Source organism: Lycorma delicatula, chromosome 4, assembly GCF_047948215.1.
Source record: "Lycorma delicatula isolate Av1 chromosome 4, ASM4794821v1, whole genome shotgun sequence".
NCBI classification, from domain to species: Eukaryota; Metazoa; Arthropoda; class Insecta; order Hemiptera; family Fulgoridae; genus Lycorma; species Lycorma delicatula.
In genome coordinates this window covers 156,991,308-157,010,200 of record NC_134458.1, presented here as the reverse complement: position 1 = coordinate 157,010,200, position 18,893 = coordinate 156,991,308, and the positions used below count along the sequence as shown (strand labels likewise).

Sequence of the window (18,893 nt, the reverse complement as noted above, 5' to 3'; positions counted from 1 at the left end):
AGCTGTTACTCATATGTTGTTTGTTTTACGGCAGGCCCAAATGATATCTCTTCGTACTGCATAGTTTTTAATAACCTTCATCGATTATTTATATTAATGAGCGCATTCATAACGTACCTTTGCAGTGTGTATTTAAAATGGAATTTTAACTTTATCATTACGATAATTATAATATTAAAGAAATGAATTCAATGAAAATAGTAAGATTTTCTGATGTTTTACAAAAATCTGGCTTTATTGGGGTTAAAAGTGGTAATTATGGATTTTTAAAACGAACTTTTGTAAGTTATATTTATACAAATAAATCATTGTCTTCCTCAATTTTGGACGTAAATCGTATAACAAAATTAAATATTAACTGTTGTGGAAATGTTTATATGAATAGAAATGTGTACTCTGTAAGTAAAGTTTATTCAACTACTGCTAAGGATGCTAATGTTGAGGCAACACCTCCTTTAACTAAAGAAAATGCTCATGCGTTAGTAATGAGATTAACAACTGAAGAAAGAGCAGCTTTAATGACAGTTCTTCAAGAATTTGAATCGGAACAATTGAAGGCTGAATACAAAGGTTTGTTACTTCTTTACCTGTATTGAAACTTTAACAGAGAATCTTTAAAGGTTAATAGTAGATGCGCGTTATTTCACCGATTTCCAAGTTTTGTTATTCGCTAAACCGTTATTTAACAGTTATTTGACATATACACCTCTCAGAACTTTATCTATCTTGCCTTTAGAAAGAACATTTATTTGAAATAAAATAATATTTTCTTTTTTGGACATAATACATTCAGAATACCATGATTTTCTATAATTTTTTTTTTGTTTTATAAAATATATAATTGCCTGTATAACCAACTTAAGTGACGAAATAATGCCAGGTTTTCATTTGCAAACGTGACTGAAAATGTTGTAAGATATTAAAGGCATTATATTTCTTAAATTTCATTCAGAATTGTCATTTCAAAAGTTTATAGTTTAAAAATAGTCTTTACTATAGTTAACTGAACTGGAATATACACACATACATTCCTGTCAGAAATATAATATCAGCTCTTTGAGCTTGCTCAGAAAGTCAGAATGAACTAGATAGAAAAATGAGTGTCAGATCATTGTTTGGCACCCATAAATATAAATCGTGCAAATCAATAATTGGTAAATTAAGACTTCTAAATCTATGTACTTCTGTTTAAGAGTATACAACCTTTATTTTTAAAAAATTATAACCGTTTAGAAAAAAAAGAATGTTATCTGTATCAAACCAGACTACATAACTGTTTTTGTGTAACTTAACACAATACTTTGGCTTAAAAATTAGGATGTATTATTATTTTGTTGCAGTTTTTAATTATTTACCAATCCTTTAAAAGATCTTCCAATCAATTTATTTAAAATGAAGTTAAATTTTCTTTTCCAGGAAAAATATTTAAAAAAAGAAAAAAAGGTTTTTAATTTATATTTTTTTATTCTGTATTTATTTTATTTAATATTGTCACATAATTAGTGTATTTAGTATATTTATATTTGAAATTATTAATTTGAACTTCACCATCCCTATTTTATTTTATAATTTAAGGGTGTACTTTTTTACACTGTCCCATTGCATGAGTTTTAATCATGGTGTCTCTTGATGTAACTGGTAAAATGCTGGAATAGTTTTCTCTTTTATACACCTACCCGTTCTGGATGTGATGTACGTATATATTAATAAAAATCAAATATTTAGGTATACTTTTGTTTGTTCACTGTATTATTTTACTTTCTTATAATGATAGATATATAAGAAATATCATTGTGATTATAGAAAAATTCTGATTCCATATTTCAAGATCTTGATGTTTGGGAATTCTTAAATCCAAAATATTGTTTTTTTAAAGAAATATTTATCAAAGTACAGTTTTGTTAATAGATTTTGTGGTTTCTCAGACTAAATCACAAATCTAATCATTTAAATCTTGTATACTTTGTAAAAAATTCTTATCTAAAAATACTTTTAAGAAGGGCAGGCAGTCAGCTTGTATCAAAGTTCATTGATGCCCTTTTGCAAGGATGTAGAAGGAGGATCCCTACCTTAAATCCATAATGGCAACTTTCAAAATGGCTCTATTTCCTTGTCTCTATTTAGAGATTTTTGAGTGATTTAAGTAGCTTATTTGTACACATACATCACAGCAGCAGCAGGATCAGGCAAGCATTCGTCTCATAATCAAAAGGTCTTTGGGTTTGAGTCTCCACGTTGTTTCTTTTTAACAATTACTTTTTTAAGTATATACTAACTCAGAGTGATTCTTTGTTATGTACTATTATAATAATAGTTCTAAGAATCTAGAAAAAAAAATGTATGAATTTCATGTTTGCTTATTATTATTGTTTATTTCAATGTAATAATTATTGACCTAACTAACAGATTTTGTTTTATAAAATTATAACAAACATTTAAAAATAAGTTTATTTTACTTTTCAGTTAGCCTGTTAGAATCCAAAATTTTTTTAAAATGTTTTTGTAGATTTTTTTTATAATTATACTATGGATTGTAGCAGGCATAATGAAAATTAAAATAAATGTATTTATTTACTTTTTTTTTTATATTTTATAAAACAAAATCTGTTAGTTAACTATTTGTTAATCATTCATATTCCAAGTGAGACAATAAACTTTTATTGTGGAAATAAGAGTTAAAAAAAATGACAATACGAGAATCAAACCTGTGATCTCTTGATTTATGAGACTGGAACTCTCACCAGTTGACTACTGCTGCTGCTGTGACTGTATACATAGATAACTATTTGACTGCTTTTAAATTTTTAAATGGAGCCAAGTTTAAACCTGCCATTTTGGATTTAAAAGATGGATATCCTGCTCCCCTTGCAAAATGGAATCAGTAAACCCTGTTGAAAGCCGCAACTCATGAAAGAAACTAGATCAATTTAGAATTAACATTTTCCAAAAAAAATTTCTTTTTTTTCTTGAAAAACATCCAATTATTATTTTGATACAGTTATTAAAAGTTGTTAAAATAATTATCCCATTTAGTTTTATTTATAAATTTTCTCTTAAATTAAATTTAAGCTTTTTTATTTATTTAATTTAATTTTTTTTATTTCAGCTGTTTGTAGTCTAAGAATTTATATTTCAGAGTAATTTCAAACCAAACAGAAAGTTGATTAGATTTAAAAATGAAACTTCTTTATATATATGTATATGTTTTTAGTTAAAAAAATTTTTCTTTCATTAAATGCTGCTTTGGCTTGCGATGTTTATGCTTGTGATAATTGGCAGTTAAAAATGATTAAAATTGTAACAAAATACATAAACATAAATGGTCTATGAAGACTTGATAGAATAAGATATGTTTAAAAAAGCTGAACGTTTAGCTCAGTAAAAAAAAGTAAATTAACAAATCATCACAATAAAATCCGAAGAAAGTTGATTGATTGATGGTTGTAGGATGTATAACTAACATACTGAAACTGCTCCATAACAGCATAGAATCAGCATTTGCCTTCCATTTCATACAATCCTACAACACATTGTATTTATTCTACAGACTCACAAAAAGACATTTACTTTAAATTTTTAAACATTTGAAATGATAAAATACACAACAATATACTAAATAATTAGACAAATCAAATACACACTCTAACACATTTATTCCTAATGCAAAAAAAACCACTAGCTATAACAGTTGATGCCAGAGTACAAAACATCATGATGATTAACAAAATTATTTGATTTTTATAATTATTTTAATTTTTGGGTTTTATAATCATAGCTTAAATAAAATAACTAGTTAATCTCTACGTGGATTAATCCAAATTAATCTGGATCTGATTTAATATAATGTTCTAATTTTGAAAAAAAAAAAAAATTTTTCATCCAGAAAACTTTTGCTCAAATTTTAATCCTGTACATATGTGGCAGAAAAGTTTGAATGCTTAAAAAAAAAGCTGTGATTAATTTTTTTTATATATATTTTGCAGGACAGCTTGCAGCATTTCGTTGGCGTTCTAAATTTGGTCGACCCAGTAAATTGCCAAGATTAGGTGATGTTGATCCTACTGGTTCATATTGTCCTGTCCCAGAAGACTGGTTACTACGAAAATATGGTATATTTTATCCATGTTATTTTTATTTTTTTTTTTTATGTGAAACATTTTTAAAATCACACCAAAACATACGGGTACCAGAACAGAAATCTGTAGTATAACAAAAAGGTCTATATCGTCCTGCCCTAATAACCCCCGTACTATTAGTCTGAGACATAAATGTGGTGTCATTTTATAACCTATGGTCAGCTCGCCAATACGACTTGAGTTTGCATCACTGATGAGCAGTTTGTTGGGGAGGGGGCACAGAGCAGATCGTCCAAAACTGGTGCTCTTGTTCGTTTCCATTCAGTGTAGCTCATGACTTAGATGTGATAGCACGGTGATTCGTGTGCTTGTGTTTACAGTTTATCGAGACAGATTGATTTAAGTAAGTGTATTTTGAACAATATTTATGTGTAAAAAATTAAAGTAAACTTGTAAAAAGTATAAAAATTCAAAATGTCAGCTTCAGCCCATGCAAAAGCCAGCCAGAAATATAAGTTACGTATATCATTGGAAAGGGTCGGTTACGGGCCACGCACAAGTACCCCAATGTTTGGTGCCGAGTGAGTGAGACTGTTTCGGGAGCGTCGCAAAGCTGGCACAGCTTGCTCAGTAAACGACGCCAATGGCGCAAGCACCTCTACTACTGCTTATTATGCCTTATGTCTCTTACTTCTCATATCGCAGACCAATGTTGAACAAAATTGTTGTTGAATATTAGTCGAAATAAATAACATGTACCATTTAGTGTCTGTTTTATGTTAAAAATCTAGTACACAGTCAATGTCTTGTTTTTATTTCAATCCAATACACTCATAGTGATTCACTGACATACAGACTGACCAGTTTATCTGTAGAGTTGGCCAAATGAAGGAAGTAAAATTTTCCCTTGGAGACTTTCAGTTTTGTTAAAAAAAATACGATGGTGGCTCTCCTATTTAACTCTACTGATAAGCTGGTCAGTTTTGTAGCTCGGAGGAACTTCATCCAAGGTCTGTAATATGAAACATTAAACCACGGCCATGCGCCCCAACACAGCCGCACCTGATTTTTTAAAATTAATATTTAATATAATAATATAATATTTTATTTTTTATTACAGTATTTTTTAATAATAATTTTTTTATAAAAATACTTGGTATTTTTTATGTTTATTTTTAGTTTTAATGCTAATATTATTTTAATTGATTGTTCTTGTTTAATTACTGCTACAGTTGTTTATTACTACTTAAAATTGTATGTATTTTAATTATTGTTGCTATTACTGTCAGTTTATGCATTTAAAAATAATAATAACTTAATAATTGTTTATTTTTTTTACTCAAAATTATACTTCTCGAGTCCTTACAGAACTTTTTTTGTCAGGCTAATAGTTTCCTTTGTCAGAAGTTGGTTTGACATTCATGAACAGTGCTGTTTATGATCTTCGTAATATATCATTATTTCTGTTATTTCTGCTAGTATTTTGCGTAATGTAATTTTTTTTGTGCTCATTGTTTCTTTTCCTTTTTTCTTGCTTTTTACACTGAAGTGGTATAAGGAGTATTTTTTTTTTTTTTAAGTAGGATCTGTTTTGAAGTAAAAATAAAACAAAAGCTGACAAAACTGTGATGTAATTAATAAAAATATATTTATATTTATTTTCTGAATAAATTAAATTTTTACCTTATTATGCTAATGTTTTATGTTTTTCATTGAAGTACATTACTTCAGCAACAAAACTAATATTGCATGATCTTTCTTAAAGTTTAATAAAAAGCTATGAAACTTTTTTCAGTCAAATTTATTCAGTTATGCTTCACTCCTTACTTTCCTTAATAAGCATGATGTGGAATGATTATGAGTCTACAATGGCTCTGTTATTCCTGAAAGTGATTCAGACTCTTATAAGATCATTTACAACTGTTGCTGATCAGTATTGTACTGTAGGATTATTTCAATAAATTATGTTTAATAATAAATTGTATTTAAAGTATGTGACAGTAAATCGGCTATTAAAAAATATAAATTATGCATGTTTACTAATTTAAATTAAAAGTAATTAAATTATTTTTTTAGTAAGTAAAAAAAAAAAAAAATTATAAAACTTTTTACTCATAAATAAGTAAAAGAACTATTACTTTGTCACTTTGTATGAAGTGAAAATACAGTATTTAAAAACATCTCAAAGATGACTATCATTTTGTTTTACACATCCCAACAGTCTTGTGCATAGGTAAACTCATCACATTTTGCAGTACGACTGTATGTATTCGAGCTACCTATTCTTGGATCCATTCTTAAAGGTCCTAGAGTTTGCACGGTGATGGTGTTTGGAAAACATGTGATTTCTGGTACCCCAAAGGAAAAAATCACATGCAGGCAGATCAGGTGATCAAGACTATCCACATTGTTTGAGATGACATGATTAAGAAACAATTTCTTTACAACTGTCATGAAATCCCTTCAAATGTGGCTTATAGCACTATCTTGTTGAAATAATATGTTTTGGTTAACGGGAAGAAAAATTAATTCTGGCTGAAGAAAATTTTTTAATTTGCTAACATAGCTTTGTGAATTTACTGAAACTGCATCTCAAATAAATGTCCTATAATTCCACTGATGAAATGGTCTTTTGTGTAATGTTTGAGGATTTTTGCTTGACATAAGTTTGCTTGTTGATAGAGCCTCATTACCCATCAAAAGGTTATTTAGGTGTGGATTAACATTTATCATTCCAACTTCCGATGACAGAAAGCAGATTGGTTTGCATGATCATGATCATTATCATTCAGTGCATGACATTCTGACTCTTATGCTGAATTTACTTAAGATTTAGTGTGAAATTCTCCTTACACTCCTATCAAAAATACATTATGCTGCTGCATGTCGATATGGTAACGTACTGGGACTTTTATATAGCACCTTCCACTTGCAAAATTTTCTGTTATACACACCCTTTTAGTGGTTTCAGTTCTTTTCAACAAGGACCCATTCAAAGTTTTAAACTTGTGTTTTTGTTATGTGAACAAAAGGCACTGGATCATTATGAGGAATATTAAAAGATTCCAAAACACTTGCTGCATGATCACATAACTGTTACCGTTTTTAGCAGATTTCCAAAGAATTTGGAAATCGCTACTGCATCCAGACGTGTGTACATAAGATTTTTTCATCTGCTCTACTGGATGTAAATCTTAACCGATTTTGAAGAAACATGGTGGGGTGATGTAATCCTATTGAGAATAGAGTCCTATTGCTTATCAAATGAATCAGTTCATAGGAACTGGAGTTAGAGCCAAAAAGAGACTTTATTTTATGTAGATCTTCTCTATTATCTGTCACCACTGAATTAGATCATACACTTAAATTAATGCTTTCATGAAAACTATAGCCCCATTTAAATATAAAAGATCTGTTCAGAAAATAACTGAACATTTTTAATTACATGCTAACAGAGATATTTAGTGACGTGCGGTTGGCAGCATTGTGTTTCTCATAACCTCCTCTGCGACCACGGATTATTGATATTTTGTCTAGTTTCATGTTAATCTTATTTGAGTGCAACGTGTTTGAGTGTTAGTAGTGATTTTTGGGAACAATGATACAACATAAAATTTTGAATAAAATTGGGAAACTTTCACAGAAATGTTTCAGCTTTTAAAACAAGTTTACAGAGATGATGCTCTGGGTCATATACAATGTTACAAATGGTTTTCATGATTTAAAAGTGGTTGTCAGTCAATTGAAGATGACCCTCGACTAAAAAGGCCTTCAACTTCAACTGATGACATCCATGTTCAGAAAATCAACTATCTGGTACATGCAAATCACCAATTGACTGTCAGAGAACTTCCAGAAGAGGCTAGCATCTCAATTGAATCATGCTATGACATTTTGACCGAAAAATTTAACATCCATCAAGTTGCAGCAAAGTTTGTTTCTCATATGATGACCAAATAGCAGAAAGAACATCAAGTGGACATTTGTCGGCAACTTCTTGAACAAGCCAATGACAGTCAAACATTCATGCAAATGATCATAACATGAGACAAAAGCTGGGCTTACGGCTACAACATCGAGACAAAAGTTCAATCATCACAGTGGAATGGCAAAGGATCTCCACACCCCAAGAAAGCACATCAGTAGTGATCCATGTCAAAGTGATGCTTTCTGTTTTTTTCAATTTCAATAGAATTGTGTATTTTGAATTATTGCCTCAAGGTGAACCAGTGAACCATGCATACTGTCAAAGCATTTTACAATGGTTATGTGAAAAAATCCGCAAAAGGAGACCAGAGTTGTGGCAAGACAACTCATGGTTCCTTCACCATGACAATGTGCCTGCACTCTCATCTTTGTCAATTCATCAGTTTTGTGCCAAAAATCAGATGACTGTCCTCCCTCAGCCTCACTACTCGCCAGACCTGGCTCCTTGTGATTTTTTCTTATTTCCAAATTAAAATCACTGATGAAGGACATTGTTTTGAGACTATTGATATTAAAGCAAATTCGTCACAGACGTTAAAGGCCCTTTCAAATGAAGCTATCCAGGAGGTCCTCATGAAGTGGAAAAACCTCTGGGAATAGTTTGTCAATAGGGGAGGGGAGTACTTTGAAGGGGACAAGGACCAATAATCTGTAAAATTAATAATAAAGATTAAAAAAATTAAATTTGGTTATTTTCTGAACAGACCTTATGCATCAAATATAAACCTAATTATTTTAAAATTTATTGTATAATAAACATTATTTTTAAAATTATAAATCAGTAATACAGAAAAAACAGATCTGGCTATATAGGTTTACCCTAATATTTAAATTAAAAATAAAAGTAATAAATACATTTTAGAAAAAGCTTCGGTAAAATGTTCTTTGAATAAACTGTGTGTACTGCGATCTAGCATATTTTATTTATAATGGAGCTGTAGTTTTCATGAAAGCATTAGTTTAAGTGCTTGATTTAATTCAGTAGTGACAGATAACAGAGAAGATACTTTTTTCCCTTAAATTGAGCGTAACTCAAGAATGACTCAACCAAATGTCTTCATCAAATTTTCACATGGGCAACTTCTGATGCGCTACTATATGTAAATTTCAATGAAATTGATATAGTAGTTTTGGAAATTTTCAAGCTACAAAATTTTATACATTGGCCTATGATTCAACTTTATATATATGTATAGAGACAGAGAGAGAGAGAACCCAATTTAAGTGAATCCTATACACCTCGTACCTTAAAATGTAAAGAAAATCAATTTTCAACTCCCCCCCCCCCCACTTCCAACATGTGATACTGTCTACTTTTCTTTCACTGTAACCTAGTTTCGCTATGTAGTTTAGTTTTGCAGTAGTCCAAAATGTGATCTGGTATGAAGGAAAGGGGTGATATCCAAAAAATCAGTTTTGAATTTTTAATCGTTTTGAACACATGATACTAACATAACATGAAATAAAAAAATTAAAAAAATACAAAAAGCAATGTTATTTTCAGAAATCATTAAAGCAGTGCAACCTCTTTTCTTTCTGAATTAAAACCAGAAATCTGTCCTTCTAATGGACTTACTGTGACAGATTTTTTTTGTAAATACACTTTAACTGTAAAAGGATGCTGCTCACTGTTTTATGACTCCATCCTGACAAGGGCTACAAAATAGCAATGCTTTCATTTTTAACATTCATCAGTAGACTATCACACTACCCAGTGGGGTAGACTATCCAGCGTCGCCAAATTGCCCAATTTATTGCTGCACCCATTATGTTTATTATTTTTACTTTCCCAGATACATAGATATACTGTATAGCAATACAGTATACTATATAAGGAAAAGTATGCTAATCAAATTTTGGATGTCAAGGGTTTTGCAGATCTTGACGTGTCATGATCGCCTTCTAATTAAACAACAATTTTAGCATTGAATAATTGTGGAGGTATGTATGTATGTATGTTGGATTGTGTTTTGCTTGATATCTCCAGACTGGATTGAATGATTTGGATAAGGTTTGACATGATGGTTTCTGTATATGGAATTGATGCCATTTAATTTTGATCTGTAGAGAACTTGGAGATGTAGACATTACAGGTCTTATATCTGACAATTTATTCAAAGGGTAGGTAAACATTTTTACATAATTTAATGCCCCTTAGATACTATGATAATTTCTAATGGTGTTTGGCCTTATTCAAACCTCCATTCATTAGGGGAACACTTTTTTCTTTTTTGTCATTTCTTGATTCAGGTGAAAGTTTTGTAATTATTTTAAAATGATTCCATTACATTAGTATGTCACTCTGATTATGCATTTGGGCAGTTTCATTCAGGAATGGGGAATATAATAAGCCTAGTTTTTTTTTTATCAGTTATTACTTTGCTTGATATCTTCAGACAGGGTAAACCAATTTTTATGAAATTTTGAACAATGACTTCTGAATGTGAGTCATTGATGCCAATGAATTTTAGTTGCATTTGGTCAAGGAGGTGGGTTACCATGAGTCCCTATCCCAAAATTTTACTCAAAGTAGAATTATATTTTTACACAATTCTGTACTTGCATACTAACATACTTTAATGTTCCATTTAATTTTCCTTCTAAGTAGTAATCTGTCTGGAATGAAGCCCTTAATAGCCAGAGTTTTCCAATTTTTGTCATATAGTCACTATTAAATTTCAACGTATTGTTTCAACAAATTTCATGTTGTTTCACACATCATTATTTTGCCCTTATAACATTTTCCTGCCATTAATTTCAACATTTGTTAATCCTGTTCAAAAGTATTTATTTTTTTTTTACGTTTGTGGCAAACCACTCACCATAGTGATTCCTCTCTTTAAAATGAAAACTGTTTATAGGTAGATCAATGATTTACAAGTAAAATAGATGCAACTTTAACTGTTTGATTTAGTGTATGAGTTTGACTTTTATCTTACAAAAACAGTCTTTCCAAACTGTATCATGGGTCCATTGTATAATTTTCATCACTAATGTTGACAAGCTGATGGATTAAGGCCTGAATAGTTAACATAATGGCATTATTTATTCATATTGGGAGACAAGTTTTCTGAATTATGTATTTACATCACTTATGTATAATTTTTAAAAGTAAAAATGATGCAGTTGTGTGTGTGTGTGTGTGTGTGTGTGCGCGCGCGCGCGCGCGCGCGTGTAATATTACTAACTGTATGGTTGGAATTATTTTTAATGCTGATAGCACTGTTAAGGTTAGCTGGCTAGTTTTCTTGTAGCTGTGTCTTAAACAAAAATAATAAGCAAGGTTTTTTTCTTACAAAAGCACTCTCAAATGCTCTTAAAAAAAAGGGTGGGAGACTGCATACTTTAGACAAGAGTGTTATGTTAATTTACACTTGGTGTTTCTTTTTTTTTGTGTAAACTCATTATTTTTTACTGCTATATTAAAAAAATAATAAATTCACATGAATATTATCATTATAAGAAAAATGCAAAAAAAAAAAATTCAGTTAGAATTTTGGAAAAATTACAGCTGCTTAATTTCATTTTTTAACTATACTGTCTAAATGAATTTTAAAGATAACTAAAAATCTAACTGGTTGAATAGGAAATCTTATCAAAAATGTCAACTCTATAAAGTTGAATTTAGATATAATATTTTTTATTACATTGTATTTATGAGTGTAGAAATAATAATTCAATTTGACTTTATCATTTTAAAGAATAAAAGAAATAGCAAGACAAAAAATATATAACTCATTTCATCAGATGATATAATGAAATTTTATTTGCAACATTTCTTTATCATTTTTTTTAAACCAAATGAGGTTTTAAATTAAAAATATATGTGTTATATGATTTAATTAAATTATTCAAGGAAACTTTTTTACATAGCGTATTAATAGCTTTACAAAAAAGTTCATTATAGAAAGAAGTTCTTTAGTATAGACGATTGTTTAATTTAGGCAGCTCTTGATGTTATTGAAAGTCTGTAATTTGTAGGTGATTTTTGATTTGAAAGTAATAAATAATTTTCTTTTAGTGGTAAAAAGAAAATTAAGCACTTATTAAGACAATATTTAGACTCCTTTGTTCTATTAAATGTATATTCAAGTCTTAACAATATAGTACACCAATTTTGATGTTTTTTCTTTATTTTATGGAGTAAGTTCTTCTTATAGTCCTATTGTGCTTCTTCCAGATAGTATGAGTGAAAGGTGTTTTTAATAGAATGGTCAAATAATATATTTGTGATTTAAGTAACTTATATTTGTGACTCAAGTCTGTCTAACATAAAAGAAAATGCCCACCAATGCCAAAACAGTTTTTTTTTCTTCAATTTTAGTTACTATCTTTTGCCCTATAGACTAAGATTTAGATGAAAAATTATATTTTTGAAATATCTAAAAAACATTTGAGACAAATTTATGTTGATGCAACTAGACACAATGAGACATCATTATGTCTCAAAGCATGTTACAAATTATTAAAACAAAGAAAATAAAATTATTAAACAGTAGCCATGTTATAAACAATAATAATAATTTTTATTATAATATGATTTCACTAATCAGTTGCTGAGACTGAAGAAGGGTGATAATGATAATTAATTCTAGAGTTCTAATAAAAATAGCATTACTCAATTATGCTGTTCTGATTTAAATAAAATCACTAATAAAAACTACTAATTTAATTTGGGTCCCTGTTAACTAACAGAAAATTTGACCTTAGGTCTATACACTGTTTACAAAAAAAGTTGAATTAATTTACTTTGATTTGCAAAAAAAACTTGACTTTAAAAAAAAAAACAGTCAATGCACATAAGTACATCACATTTTGCATACAAAGTTTAAAAAAAAAATCAAATACAACAAGCAAATGCTAATACTATTAGCAAAACGTGTGCAAATTTTGACTTAAAATGAATGAAATAAAAATTTTGTATATTTGGATGTAGTAGTAGTAGTAGCAGCTGTTCACTACAAAACTGATCATTCCACACTGAAGCACAGAATCATGTCTTGTGGCAATAATGGAGAAATTAGATGAGACATAGTTATATACCTCATGGCAATATTGGAAATCTGATTGAGACATGATTGCCTCATGGCAGTCAACCTATTGAATTAAAAATTTAGTCATGTAGACAATTTGAAGATATTTATCATTTATTTATCATTATCATTACTAGTATTGGATGATGTAGTGTAGTGATTATATATATATATATATATATAGCTTGAAGTCATTCAGACATTCTAAATACTTTAAGAAAATTAATTAAAAAATTTGAAGTTAAAAAAAATTATTCCCTGATTCCAGACAGCCAGCCATAGCTCATGGATAGTAGTGAATGTTTTATTGCATATCTTTTTTTACTTTTATCAAGAAGTTGGTTTTTGCCTTTTGTTTTTCTTAAATTCCGACTTTTAGCCTAATTATTTTATATAAAAAAAAGTAAAGAATCAGCTAAATAGAACTAAAAGTAAAGTTAAATAAATTAATCATTCAAAAGAGGTATACTAAATAGAATTTTTCATGCTGGTTATTCTTTTATTGACCAGCTTACAAAATAATAATTACTTTAATTAAAAATAAAATGAAATAGTTTAAAGTAAGCATTATAAAAAATATTAAATTGAGTTCAAAATATTGACTAAAGTAATAATAATGTATGTAATTCATATTTAAATTCTGCCAAATTAAGTTAGTAAGTTATTGCTGGTGCTTTTAATTTGATACGTAATTCAAAAAACAAAAATTTTAAAAAGAATTAAATAGTATAATATTTTTGTTTTTAATGATATTTTTCTCATTGCAAGATATGTGAATATCTTGTTTGAAAGGGAAAAAATTCAAACAAGATAAACTGAAGGGATCTAGAATTAATTGAAGCTATGATTTTGTTTTATTGCTTTTGTTTTGTAAAGTCTATAGAACAATTGTGGCTTATAAGGATTATCATATTTAATGAGACTTCTATTTTTTTTTAAATTCAAAACTTAAGGGAACATTTTATATTTGTGCGTTTGGATGATATTTTTTGATGAATTGTGCTTTTGAAATCTAGTCTGCTCTGTTATAGTATTGCTTGCAATTGAAATTTATTTTCATTTATTTAAATGAAATTCAGTTGTAATGAAAGTCAAGTAAAATATCCATACGTATACAAAGTACATTAGGAAAGTATCCTTTGAAGGTAAATTACCTTCAGGCCACTAAAAGTGATGAAATGAGAAAAATGACAAATTACAGAATTAATTAATTAATTTAATATATATTTACGTGAAATGCTAGCCAAAAGTTCCTGTAAATACCCTATAAAAAATAAATAAATTAAATTATTGACCTTCATCTTCAAAGTAATAGCATCCCCATTTTGTGTTTCATAGTTTAAATCCCTTCTGGAAGTACTAGGTCTGTAAAAAAATAATTGAACTTTATTTTTTTAATCTTTATTATTAATTTTACAGATTATTGATCCTTGTCCTCTTCAAAGTACTCCCCTCCCTTATTCACACTCTTTTCCCAGTGGTGTTTCCACTTTGTGAAGCAGTCCTGGATAGCTTCATTTGAAATAGCCTGTAAGGTCATGATGAATTTGCTTTAACGTCATAATTAGTCTCAAAACAGCAACCTTTCTCACTGATTTTAATTTCAGAAATAAGAAAAAATCTCAAGAAGACAGGTCTGACTAGTATTGAAGCTGAGGGGGACAGTCATCTGATTTTTGACACAAAGCTGAGTGTGCAGGCACATTGTCGTGGTGAAGGAACCATGAGTTGTCTCGTCACAACTCTGGCCTCTTTTTGTGAATTTTTTCTTGTCACTGTTGTAAAATACCTTGATAGGATGCACGGTTCACTGTTTCACCTTGAAGCAATAATTCAAAATGCACAATTCCATTAAATCGAAAAAAACAGGAATTTCACTTTGACGCAATAATTCAAAATGCACAATTCCATTAAATCGAAAAAACAGGAATTTCACTTTGACACTGGTTTGAGACGATGTACTTGCCTCATTGGGGCGTGGAGATCCTTTGCCAGTCCATGGTGATGGTTGAACTTTTGTTTCTATGATATAGCCGTAAAGCCAGCTTTCATCTCCCATTATTATCCTTTGCATGAATGTTTCATCGTCATTGGCTTGTTCAAGAAGTTGCTGACAAATGTCCACTTGATGTTCTTTCTGCTGTTCGGTCATCAGATGAGGAACGAACTTTCCTGCAACTCGATCCATCTTCAATTTTTCTCAAAATGTCATGGCATGATCCAATTGAGATGCTAACCTCTTCTGTAAGTTCTCTGACAGTTAATCAGCAATTTGTACGCACCAGATTGTTGATTTTCTGAATGTGGGTGTCATCAGTTGAAGTTGAAGGCCTTACTGGTCAAGCATCATCTTCAATTAACAACCACTTTTAAATCATGAAAACCATTCATAACCTTGTATACAATCCAGAACATCATCTCTGTAAGTTTGTTTCAAAAGTTGAAAAATTTCTGTGAAAGGTTTCCCCAGTTTCACGCAAAGTTTTACATTGTATTGTTGCTTACATTTAAAAACATTGCACTCAAATAACAATAACACAAAAACTAAATGGATATCAACAATCCAAGAACATGTGGTTGTAGAGGAGGATATGTGGAACACAATACTTCCAATTGCACGTCACTAAATATCTCCGTTGGCATGTAATTAAAAATGTTTGGCTATTTTCTCAACAGATCTTGTAATCTTTTATCAGGGTTTTTAGTACTTCCTGCAGTAGCCTGGATATTTTCAGTGTTCTTAAAACATTGTTCTTAAAATTTTAATTTCAACTTAAGAAAGGGGAAGAAGCTGCATGGGTCAAGGTTTGGTGATTAAGAGGATGAGGATTGACTTTTGTTTAAGTAAATGCCAAAACATCATGCACAACAAGTGACATGTGAGTGGGCACATTATCATGATCTAGTAACTAAGATTTGATATTCCATTTATCAGCCAATTGCATTGGATATCCTCTCTGAGTCTTCTCATACCATTACACCGGTAGAATTATCCATTCACAGTTAAATCATATGGGGCCCACCAGGATGCTCTAGTGGTTAACTCGTCATCGCAAATCAGTTGATTTCGAAGTCAAGAGTTCTAGGTTTCAAATCCTAGTAAAGGTACTTTTATACGGATTTGAATACTAGATCGTGGATACCGGTTTCTTTGGTGGTTGGGTTTCAGCTAACCACACATTCAGGAGTGTTCAACCTGAGACTATTTAAGACTACACTTCATTCACATTCATACATATCATCTTCATTCATCCTTTGAAATAATACCTTACAGTGGTTCCGGAGGCTAAACAGAAAAAGAGAAAGAGTTAAATCAGATGGAAGGATCTGTTTGTGCACAGTGACGTAGTCAAAAACCAAATCAGCTTTATACTTGTTTGTTTTTTTGGCTGTAGTTATGTTGGACTGTTTTGCTGTAACAAATAGTGATTGCATTGTTGCAGTCTATAACTTACTGGAGATGAAATTTGGGTTAGTTTCAGAAAGCTCTTTCAGCTCAATGCAGACTTAAAAATGATGCTGTTTTTCTTCAATTCTGAGTAGCCTTTGAACAAATTTCATGACAGTGCATTGTATTTTGAACTCCTTTGGTAGAATTCGCTGACAAACACCATGCAGTAGGCATAAAATGTTTCAAGCTTCATGGATTGCTCTTTTTCAGTTTCTTCAAGGTGATTTCACATACTTTTACCACATTTTGAGATACGTTTTCAGTCTAAGTGCAACCATATTTCTTATCATTATAAACTGTTTTTTATATTGCTTAAAGCATAATCGCCTGAGCATTTGGTAAGTCCAAATGATTAAAAAGTCACAAAAACAAAAGCATCAATCCACATACAGGACCAACTGACCAGCCAAGACATGACTAGGCCAGCTGACATAACAAAAAATGTAGCTTACCGTATCTTTAGCATTGCACAGTTTTAAAACAACCAGTTCATTTTTCTCATTTCAGGAACTTTTGACTAGCTCCTTTTTGTACATTGGGAAAAAAATAAAAATATCAGCATTGAACTCTATTCTTTTTAGAAATTATACAAAAAGAAATACATTACATATAGTTTTTTGCAGTTAAAAACAGAAAATACAAAAGTGTTTTAAAAGAATTTTGGTAATATAAATGTTTTGCAAACAATGAATAGGCTGTATATTCTTTCATTTTTGTGTACTACTGCAGTTAGTATACATATACAAACAATCAAGTGGGAGTCAACTTATGGAACATGTCAAACAAATTAGAGACTTTTTTCTATTGTTAATGAATTTCATTGCCAAATTTAATTTAAATAGTCTGCTTAGAGAATTATACCCTTCATCTTCATATATATATATATATATATATATATATATATATATATATATATTGCTGGCTAGTAAAAAATTATTACGCTGCTGATCTAAATGATTTATTTGGTCAATGATTCATTAGTAGATCATTGTCCTTCACTATAACTAGCAGAAGAATTTGTAAAGCATTATCTACCTTAAAGTATTCAATAAAATATACAACTGTTTATCAAAAGAGCTAGGTATTTAGATTCCCCTATTTGCTATGTTGACTTGCTTCTTGCATGTATTCACTATTTTTGGCAATTTGTTTCATTTAATAAAGATCATCTATTTCTTAAGTGATCAAGAAAAAAGTTAGCAGATATTTCAAAACTGAAAAATCTATTCTCCAACTGAAAGTACATTTTGTAAATACTCATGTCACATTATTGAAAGAAGGATAATGAAGAATTATACATTAAGATATGTAGAAGTTGTAGAATGTTTTCGAGTTTATATTTAAGAGTAAAACTACAAAGCATGGACGAATGACAAGATCACATCCAAGACAGAGATCACATCCAGACTAACTTAATCAAGAAAACTCGCACAGAAATTAAGTCTGCTTATATTTAATATAGATAATATTGATTTAAAAATCTAATTTTTTTCTCGAAAATATCTCTCTCTCTCTCTCTCTCTCTCTCTCTCTCTCTCTCTCTCTCTCTCTCTCTCTCTCTCTCGCTCTCTCTCTCTCTCTCTCTCTCTCTCTCTCTCTCTCTCTCTCTCTCTCTCTCTCTCTCTCTCTCTCTCTCTCTCTCTCTCTCTCTCTCTCTCTCTCTCTCTCTCTCTCTCTCTCTCTCTCTCTCTCTCTCTCTCTCTCTCTCTTCTCTCTCTCTCTCTCTCTCTCTCTCTCTCTCTCTCTCTCTCTCTCTCTCTCTCTCTTCTCTCTCTCTCTCTCTCTCTCCTCTCTCTCTTCTCTCTCTCTCTCTCTCTCTCTCTCTCTCTCTCTCTCTCTCTCTCTCTCTCTCTCTCTCTCTCTCTCTCTCTCTCTCTCTCTCTCTCTCTCTCTCTCTCTCTCTCTCTCTCTCTCTCTCTCTCTCTCTCTCTCTCTCTCTCTCTCTCTCTCTCTCTCTCTCTCTCTCTTCTCTCTCTCTCTCTCTCTCTCTCTTCTCTCTCTCTCTCTCTCTCTCTCTCTCTCTCTCTCTCTCTCTCTCTCTCTCTCTCTCTCTCTCTCTCTCTCTCTCTCTCTCTCTCTCTCTCTCTCTCTCTCTCCTCTCTCTCTCTCTCTCTCTCTCTCTTCTCTCTCTCTCTCTCTCTCTCTCTCTCTCTCTCTCTCTCTCTCTCTCTCTGTGTGTGTGTGTGTGTGTGTGTGTGTGTGTGTGTGTGTGTGTGTGTGTGTGTGTGTGTGTGTGTGTGTGTGTGTGTGTGTGTGTGTGGGAGGGTGTGTGTGTGTGTGTGTGTGTGTGTGTGTGTGTGGTGTGTGTGTGTGTGTGTGTGAAATAATATTTATGGTAAGGAATAT

General features: G+C 30.7%; 1 protein-coding gene across 1 annotated transcript in view; it reads left to right on the top strand.

Moving 5' to 3' along the window:
- The first annotated feature begins 24 nt into the window (after window positions 1-24).
- LOC142324008 (uncharacterized) overlaps window positions 25-18,893 on the top strand; it is a 54,706-nt gene continuing 35,837 nt past the window's right edge. The window contains exons 1-2 of the mRNA XM_075364553.1: window positions 25-570; window positions 3,984-4,109. Coding sequence (XP_075220668.1) covers window positions 183-570; window positions 3,984-4,109 — 514 coding nt within the window. The 5' untranslated portion in view covers window positions 25-182. The remainder of the gene's footprint in view (window positions 571-3,983; window positions 4,110-18,893) is intronic.